Raw genomic sequence first — 9,202 nt, 5'->3', positions numbered from 1 at the left:
AAGGAGAGCATGTAGAGATATATATGGGAGGTTTGTAGGGAGAGAAGAATAATGATGTGATTAAATTACAACATCAAAGATAAAAGGAATCATTTAAAAATGAACTCAGAGTTAATCATTAAAAACAAGACAGCGAGGCGGGAGCCTGACTGGTGGTACACGCCTTTAAGTCTATCTAGCACAGTGGGCAGAAAGAACCAGGTGGAATTCTGGGAGTTTGAAGAAAACTTGTTCTACATAGCAAGTTCCAGGCTAAAATAAACTGCATGCGTCAGATAATAGTCATTATTTTGTCATTATATGGATTCAACCATTTCAGCGATTATTTTAGCCATAATTTCTAAAATACATAAAAATAAAATTCAATTTTTATGTCATTAGAACAGTTTACTGTCTTAATATTCATACATATTACATGCTAATAGGATTTCAACAATAATTAACCTTTCAACATTTGGACCTTATTCTTCCTCTGGGCATCAATGTTTCCATCTGGAAAATGAAGATCTAAGCAGACAGCCTTCTACAATTTGTTTCTAATGGTTATAGATTAACAGAAGCTCCAGCCTTGAAACTCTCATGATTTAAATCTCATATATTATTGGGAGGAAGTAAGATATCTTTTCACTCAGCTATTAAAGGGAACCAAATAACAGCTGTATTGAGGGTTACGGAGGTTTAAGTGAGTACAAGCCTGGAACAGTCTAGGACAATTTGTGCACTAACTGTCTACTCCTATAAATGGTAGGATCACATTTTAAGGTCAAGGAAAACATAAAGCTAAGCACATGATTCAATCTAGTACTTTCCACCCTGGCACTTGGAGAAGAAAGGAGGAAACATATCAGTGTCCTTTGCCACCAGAGATGTCCCTCCACGGTGATGAAATGGGACCTGTCAGGGTTTAAAAACAGAACACCGTCAGAGCCATGGCACCACATCTTGGCAAGAAATGCCTTGCATAGTTTCCACCGTCACAGACGCTCCTTCCCACTCACACCCTGCTTCTATTTAAATCCCAGGCAACTCTCTCAACCGCATTCCCTCTTTAGCCAGTGCCTAGGCTGTCAGCAGAGAAGAAACAGGTAGCATGGCTCCTGGAGAAACTGAAAGGGAGGCGGGGCCGGCCAAGAGTGCCCTCCAGAAGGTCCGCAGAGCAACCCTGGTGATCAACTTGGCCCGAGGATGGCAGCAGTGGGCGAATGAGAACAGTACCAGACAGGCCCAGGAGCCTGCAGGCTGGCTGCCAGGAGCATCTCAAGACCTACCTCACACTCCTAAAGAACCAGGTCCTCGCCAGCATGCCCCCAAACCTCCGTCTCCAAAGCCAGATGGAGACAGAGAGGGACGAGGCTCTGAAGAAGCCACGGAGGTCTCCCACATCAAAAGGAAAGAGGTGACCAGAACGGTTGTCAGTAAGGCGTATGAGAGAGGAAGAGATGTGAACTACCTGAGCCACAGGTACGAGCATGATGGTGGTATGTCTGAAGCTGTCCAGCCAGACAATGACATTGACAGAATCCTCCTCAGTCACGACTCGCCAACGCGGAGAAGAAAATGCACCAACTTGGTATCTGAGCTGACCAAAGGCTGGAAAGTGATGGAACAGGAGGAGCCCAAGTGGAAGAGTGACAGCGTAGACACAGAGGACAGTGGCTACGGAGGGGACATGGAGGAGAGGCCTGAGCAAGACGTAGCGCAGGTGGCTGCTGCCAGGATTAAACGCCCCTTGCACTCCCAGTAAGTGAATGCATCCTTCCACTCCTTAATCACCGAGGAGTTCCAATCAGTACCCAAAGTACAGAGGGCAGAGGATGAACTGCCAGTTACAGTGGGTCCTTTAGGGTAGGGAGCACATCTCTGGCCTGAAACGACACTGCTAACTTCAGCTGTGGCCCTTCTGGTCCATGCCATTTCTGTTTTACCTGTAAGTAGGAACTGCTGTCAGTACTCTGCTCCGGCTTCCTGAATTAGACTCGTACATGGACCACCTTCTTGGTGTGGTGGAAAACATGCACCAAGCTTAGAAATGAGACACCCAGACACTAAGACACACCAAAGTCACGTGAACAGTAAGCAAGACATCTGGAAAGGTTGAACCAGAGATGTTTTGTAATCCCCATGCTTCTCGAATTCCCTCAGCATAAAGCAAGGTGTCAGTTTGATTGATCTCGGTAACCTCCAAAGTGCAGGAATTTACTACAAGTGATGGGCTTTAAACCAAAGGGGGGGAAAAACGTGGCCTTTTGCTTTTCTGTGTTTGCACACATGAGTGTGTATATGCATCTGTACATGCATGTGTGCACAGAAGGATGCCAGGTATCTTTCTTTGTCACTCACCACTCATGTACAAGACCAGGTATCTCACTGAACCTAAGGCTCGCTATTTTGGCTCACCTATCGGACCGGTGAGCATCCAGGAATTAGTCTGTTGGCTTTTCAGTGCTGGGCTCCTATGAATGTTGGCCATACCTAGAATGTATTTTTATGTGAGGTGTGGTGATTCAAACTCAGGTCCTCAGGTTTGTAGAGCGAGAACTCTTAACCATCTCTCTGACCTAGCTTGACAATCACTCCCACTCCCTTTCCCCATTCTAGTAAAAAGAATGCTTTCCTTGGACTTTGGAATAGTTACCAGTTTCTAACAGAGGCCTGGGTCTCAAGTTCCTTAGAAAGGAGAACAAAGGTTATAGTTGCTGATCAGCAATGACGGCACTGCAATTTAGATAGTCATTTTGGCCCGTGACACCCCCCCCATACACCGATTAATCAAATTAGTGACAGTCCCTGGGCAGTGCCAACGGCCAGCATTTTTGTGCATAGTAGGATGGGTAGCCACAAAGACAAGTGACATTGACTGTGGGGACATCACAACCATCTCCCTTCATACCCATCCCAAACATGTGGACCCTTGGACCCACTGAAGCTGCGATTCAGTGAAGGACATTTCCTAGAGACCCTTCAAGCTTAAGAAATTGCAATAAACTCGTACTGTATATAGTTCTGTATGGGGTCTCCCCCAGTTAATCTTGCTGAATGTTTATCTCCCTCTGGCTCTGAAAAAGCTTCCCTTCTCTTTCTAACCTAACAGAGAGGGGACTTAGTCCTCTGAAACAAACATGGGATTAGTGAAATTTCGCCATCTAGTGGATGTTATTTCTTTGAAAATGACTATTGCAAGGGTGCATTTAGTACATAGGTTTGGTGTTTGTTCTTGATGGGCTGCATGTGTGTGTCTTCCTTACAGCAAACACTTGCACCCTGGCACTGTAATGACATAATGAGTCTCACAAACTCGGGCTATCCTGACGGGACGGAGCTCATGACCCCAGGGATAGAGGACTGAAATGCTTTAGATGCAGTTAAGCAGTTGCTATGTGATTCACTGACTCCTTTGTCACCTGAGCCCATTTGTCACCAAGAATTTAGAAGTTTGTACCTTGACAGATAAGGCTGGCCCACTCTCGGGCTTAGAACAGTGACTCATGAGTACCCATAGGGTCCTGTCATCCCACCCATAGAGATAGTGCAAGAACTTCTTGTCACATCTTCAAGTCCAATGCTTCCAGGCATGAGGCTACTTAGTGCTCTGGAGATGAAGGTGGATGCTTTGTGAATATGACCCCTTCCTCTGCTATAGAGTCAAGCAGAATTTCTTAAGAGTTCCATCCTGACAGCGTAATATGGCTTCAACGTCCAGTTTTAGCCTACGGCTTAGGCTTAATAGTTTAGTGTCTTTAGGGTGCTCCTTAATCTTTCTGGCTTCAGTTTCTTCACCCAAATTGCTGAAATATTATCCATCTTAAAGATGATTGTGGAGAATAATAATGAAGTGTTTAGAAGAATGGCAGCATACAGTGTTTAATAAGTGTTTTTGATTTTCTATCTGTGCAACACGATACTTTAAAAATGTGTGTTCCTCATGGACTCCAGTGCAAATAGGCTTTCGTAAAAAACAAACAAACACAGACGTCTATGTAGAACTGCTCCAATCTGTATAGTAGTACCAAAATGCATGCTTGGGTAATAAAATAGCTGGTCTCAGAAGTGCTCTAAGAACTGATTCCAGTTTAGGAATGCTCATGACATGCAGCATTTTACAAGTACTCTCATACTCAATGTAAGGAAGGTTTTTGTGGTTTGTATTTTAAGCTTGAGGTTAATTAGTGGTTAACTCATTGTCATTGACAGAAAACGTAGTGACATGTTTTATCACAACAGAAACTACACATGGGAAGTACACAGGGTCCACAGTACTTGCTGTCCACAAATTCACCTTGCTTTTCCACTTCTCTCTTCTAGGGCAAACAGATACTCAGAGACACTCAACTGTAAGGCGCATCGGAAATACAGCCAAGTGGACAACTTGAAAGGCAGGTGGCAGCAGTGGGCCGATGAACACATACAGTCACAGAAGCTCAACCCCTTCAGTGATGAATTTGACTATGACCTAGCCATGTCCACTCGACTCCACAAGGGAGACGAGGGATATGGCCGCCCAAAAGAGGGAAGCAAGACAGCTGAAAGGGCCAAGAGAGCCGAGGAGCACATCTATCGGGAAATTATGGAATTGTGCTTTGTTATCCGCACAATGGCTCGCCATAGACGAGATGGCAAGATCCAGGTTACTTTTGGAGAACTCTTTGATAGATATGTTCGAATTTCAGATAAAGTGGTGGGCATCCTCATGCGTGCCAGGAAACACGGACTGGTGCACTTTGAAGGGGAGATGCTATGGCAAGGCAAAGACGACCATGTTGTGATTACTCTCCTTGAGTAAGCCCTCAATAAATCAACTCGCCATTGTTTTACTATTAAATGATAATGTATTATAAGTTCAAAGGCAAACTGCTCTGGAATGTTATCAATATTAAATGATTTTATAAAAATGGCTTCTGGTACTCTTTTTATGAGGTTACTATGTGAAGATTTTGACAAAAGACACTCAGAATATTTTAGAAGCATTACGACAATACATAATCAGGTATATTGACACTTGGAATTCAATTTACATTTTTAAGCAAAAATATCTGAATTTCATTGATAAAATTATTACAAATTAAAAGTTACATGTTACAGGTAAAAATACTAACCTTAGATAAAGTATAACACATCACAATGTAAGTAATATTTTAGGGGAAAATATTGAATTAATTTGAATTAAATTTAAAATTTGGCTTAAAAAAATCACCAGCTTGGAGTGGCCGCCAACTCTATTTAACTGAGGATGACTTGAAACTCTTACGTGCCAGCTCTTCTACCACAGTGCCGGGAGGCAGGATTGTGCAGTCTTTGTTAAAGTGCTAGGGCTGAGCCCAGGGCCTCAGGCCTGCCCCGGAAGTACTCTATTTCCCTGAGTACTCTCCACAGCACATTTGGTTGGTAAACAGAGTCGGAATTCAAGAAGATGTTGAAGGTCTCGTGTGGTTGATCCCAGCCAGGTTCCTTCAGGTTCCTCGTTCTGAGGTGAACAAGTCCTGCAGACACAGAGGCTATCTGTGACCTTGTGACCCACAAAGACAGCACATACCAGGAAAGTGGCACGCAGTTTGTGGAGCTTCGTGAGCAGGGTTTGATTTTTGCTGAAAGTCTCACTGGGTAACCCTGTTTATGTTTATGCTAATAAATGAACGAGAAATAAGAAATTCTATGGAAGTAAATATTCAACAGAGAAAAATCTCATGGAATCACTTAATTTAAAATGTGGGACGTGTTTCCTTCCTAGTTGAATAAAATGTCATAAAGCAAAAAATGTCACTAAAACAAACAAACAAACACAGTATCAGTTCTGCCTGTGACCCATTTTTTCCTTAATGTGTATTAAAGCCAAATGAATATGTGAGACTACAATTTTTACTGAATTTGAAAAGGCTGAAATTAAAATGGTTATAATACTTTATATAATATATAATGCACATCTAATACCTTGTATTATAACAAATGAAAGTATTATAACAATGTCAAATTATCTCAAAATATCTCAAATAATAGGAATACATAATTGTTACTTGCAGACATAATATGAACTACTTTAGAAATTGTCAAGATTGCTTCAAACTAAAAATTCCACGATGTTTAAGGACAAATACTCGATTTTGTTTCTCTACTAGTCACTAGTCCTTACTAGTCCTAGTGGAATTTCTTATGTATACATACACACGTGTTGCCACAGTGAGAACCATGTCAGAACTAAAGAAAACCAGCAGAGTGGGAGCTGTTATAGTTTTTGTTGTTTTTATATTAGTTTTAGATTCCAAAACAAACTTTGTGTGGTTGGAAATAAAACAAATTCAGACTTGAACTTGGGACACTCCCAGTATCAGCATTTCAACGAATGCATCATGAGTTCCTGCTTCGTCATCTTGCATAGAAAGATTCTGCAGGTTCTGGCTGCCATTAGATTATTCAAAGTTCAACTTGTTTGAACTAAACCACCAACCAAAGAGTACACATGGAGGGACCCATGGCTCCAGCTGCAATTGTCTCAGAGGAGGATGCATTGCTGGACATCATCGGGACCAGGAGGCCCTTGGTCCTGTGAAGGCTGATGCCCCAGCATAGGGAATGCTAGGGCACTGAGGTGGAGAGCAGCCTCATAGGGGAAAAGGTGTGGGGATAGAGGCTTTGGAGAGGAAACCGGAAAAGGGTGATATTGAAATGTAAATAAATAAAATAACCAATAAAAATAAAATAAGAGAATGGCAAGAAAACCATCTTCTTTGCAAGAAGAAAGAAGAAAGAAAGAAAGAAAGAAAGAAAGAAAGAAAGAAAGAAAAAAGAAAGAAAAGAAAGAGAAAGGGGAGGGAGGGAGGGAGGAAGAGGGAGGGAAGGAAGAAGGAAGGAAGGAAGGAAGGAAGGAAGGAAGGAAGGAAGGAAGGAAAGACAATGAAAACCCTTTCCATCTTGTGTGGCCAAGTGAGATCATGTCCATTTTCAGCTTGTTTCTAGGCTTTAACTTTCAAATGTCAGTTCCTTTCCTGCTATCAACACTCTTCATGGCACAGGAGTAACTCCACCTAAGCTGGAATTCTGAGTGAGGACTGTAAGGTCGTGATACCCCTTCTCAGCGGGAACGCTTTGCAACATGTCACCATAGTGCTCTAGTAACAAGGAGTGCTTAGCGCTTTGTAGATTCTTATATTATTCTATTTTATTGTGCTTAATATTGAATTGTAAGATCTACAGTTTTTCCTCACTTCAAATCCAAAAATATTCTCTCCCTAAAGGACGGAGACATTCGTACTTGAAAATGTAGATTACATTTTGACCAAAAACAAAACATGAAGAAAGCTCAGGAAACAAACCAACAGAAAGGCCTATTTGAGTCACAGCTATATAAAATGATTCACAAATAGTTCTAAACTCCTAGCGGCATGTACTTGCCTTCCCAAAGCCCAAGGTTTCCCCTTACTCTTCAGTCCTCTCTAGTGTTGTTCTTTACTCCTTCCTTCTCAGTGCATGTGAGTTCCTGACTCCCTGACTCAGTCCCTCCTCACCCTGCTCACATATACGGAGGGAAGATCTGAGCTTGGGGTCATCTTTCTTCCCATATTGTCTAGCAAAATAACATCACACCCATAAACTTCATGGTTTTTCTCTTTCCCTTTGAAACAGCAGTCCTATCTATCAACAGAAATAATGTCAAATTACCATAGCCATTTTTCATGGTAAGATAACTCTATGGAAGCTAGAATTCTGTTACACCCCTTCCACTCAGTCATTTCAAATCACTGTTAAGGCAAAGCATGTGGCCCATGTTGAAGTGGTCCCTTAGCATGGATGTCCCCACTTTACTCTTTGTACCCTGGGCATTTCTGGTGCAAAGCTAGCCAATGTGTTTTACTTAATTCATAGGCTGACCCACATTATATCAAGTTTTCAGAGCAGTTTTCCTTGTGTTGCCTTTTGCTCAGATATGGGGAACATGCCAGTATTTGAGAAGATTACATTTTACTTATTCTTTTGGGTATAAGTTCTATTCCCCAAATAACTCTTGCAGGTGAAATTTAAGCAATATAAAATACACATGCATTCAAAATAGGTTATGTGTGTGTAAATGCTCATCAAGATGTTTTGAAAATAAGGTTATTAAGAAATATTGAAATCAGCTTTCTGTAGGAACGACAAGAAATGAGTGCAGAGAAGAGCTAATAATGCTTTACCAGAATATACTAGCTTTTAGGAACTTATAAATAAATAGGCTACATCCCTAAGCCAAAATGGATACTTACTGTCATTGGGCACATACAAAAGAATTAGGTTTGCTGGTCAAAGGGAAGTTCAGGCTTGGCTTCAGTAGATATCGCCAACTTTCCTAGCTCACATTCCCTTTGAAATGGCTATTATTGGCTATTTTAATTCTCCCCAAAATTGCCAGTTACTTCTATAACCTTTCCTTGTTCATGGAGAGATTGTTCTGCCCCACCACCTCCCTTAAAAGTTCAAAATTTGTAAGGTTTGGACACTTTGGTCTTAATAAGAAACTACCTTCTGCAAGTATTTACCCAAGCCTACCGTTAGTTTTTACCTAAATACCAAGAATAACCTACCTGGGCCTGGAACGGTTTGTAAGGTTTTAGCTTGTATGTGAGGGTGTATATCTCCCTCTCCCTCTCCTATCTGTCTCTTCTCTTACCAGCCTTCCATGTGATACTTTCCAAAACATCTATTTCACACATTCCGCCAAGGTTATTAATACAAAGATAGTCACAATATCCTCCTGCCATCTGTTAGTGCTACCTTTAGTCTTTCTATTCTCATACACTCTAGGGAGTAGAGTGTACAAATGGTCAGGACCTACATGGTCAGCTTTTCATCTTTATACACTGGTAACATGATAATAATACATGTGAGTTCTCAAGTAAAAACCCTGTGGATGTTCAAGATATTACCCGTATTTTGGGAATTTCATATACATATTAAGCATACACATATACCATACACACTCACACACAAAATGTATTTTGGTCATAGCTATCTTTAAATGTTGATACCCAGTTGGTAGCCCAATTCTTACCTCTTTTACACTTCTCTTTCCATTTTTATTCTTTTTTTTAAATTATTATTATTTTTCTTATTGAGGCTTCATCTCCCCCCCCCCCAACCACACACCCTTGGATTTTACAATAGACTTGCTTATTTTTGGTTCCTTCTCCAGTTTTTTTCTCTATTAGTCTATTTTTATCCACAAAGATTTTTCCCA

The 9,202-nt window shown here is 41.3% G+C and overlaps 1 protein-coding gene across 1 annotated transcript; it reads left to right on the top strand.

The window, feature by feature from the left end:
* Nucleotides 1–1,038: 1,038 nt before the first annotated feature.
* Nucleotides 1,039–4,891, top strand: Abra (actin binding Rho activating protein). The gene is made up of 2 exons (XM_032890841.1): nt 1,039–1,740; nt 4,303–4,891. The coding sequence occupies exons 1-2, from the start codon at nt 1,091–1,093 to the stop codon at nt 4,778–4,780; spliced, it is 1,128 nt and encodes a 375-aa protein (XP_032746732.1). The 5' UTR covers nt 1,039–1,090; the 3' UTR covers nt 4,781–4,891.
* The last annotated feature ends 4,311 nt before the right edge of the window (nt 4,892–9,202 follow it).

Source organism: Rattus rattus, chromosome 1, assembly GCF_011064425.1.
Source record: "Rattus rattus isolate New Zealand chromosome 1, Rrattus_CSIRO_v1, whole genome shotgun sequence".
Lineage (NCBI taxonomy): Eukaryota > Metazoa > Chordata > Mammalia > Rodentia > Muridae > Rattus > Rattus rattus.
This window is presented reverse-complemented; position numbering and strand designations above follow the sequence as displayed.

Coding starts and splice junctions, on each gene's coding strand:
- Abra (XM_032890841.1), top strand. CDS start 1,091: ATGGCTCCTGGAGAAACTGAAAGGGAGGCGGGGCCGGCCAAGAGTGCC. Junction 1,741..4,302: donor AAACGCCCCTTGCACTCCCA/GTAAGTGAATGC, acceptor TCTCTCTTCTAG/GGCAAACAGATACTCAGAGA.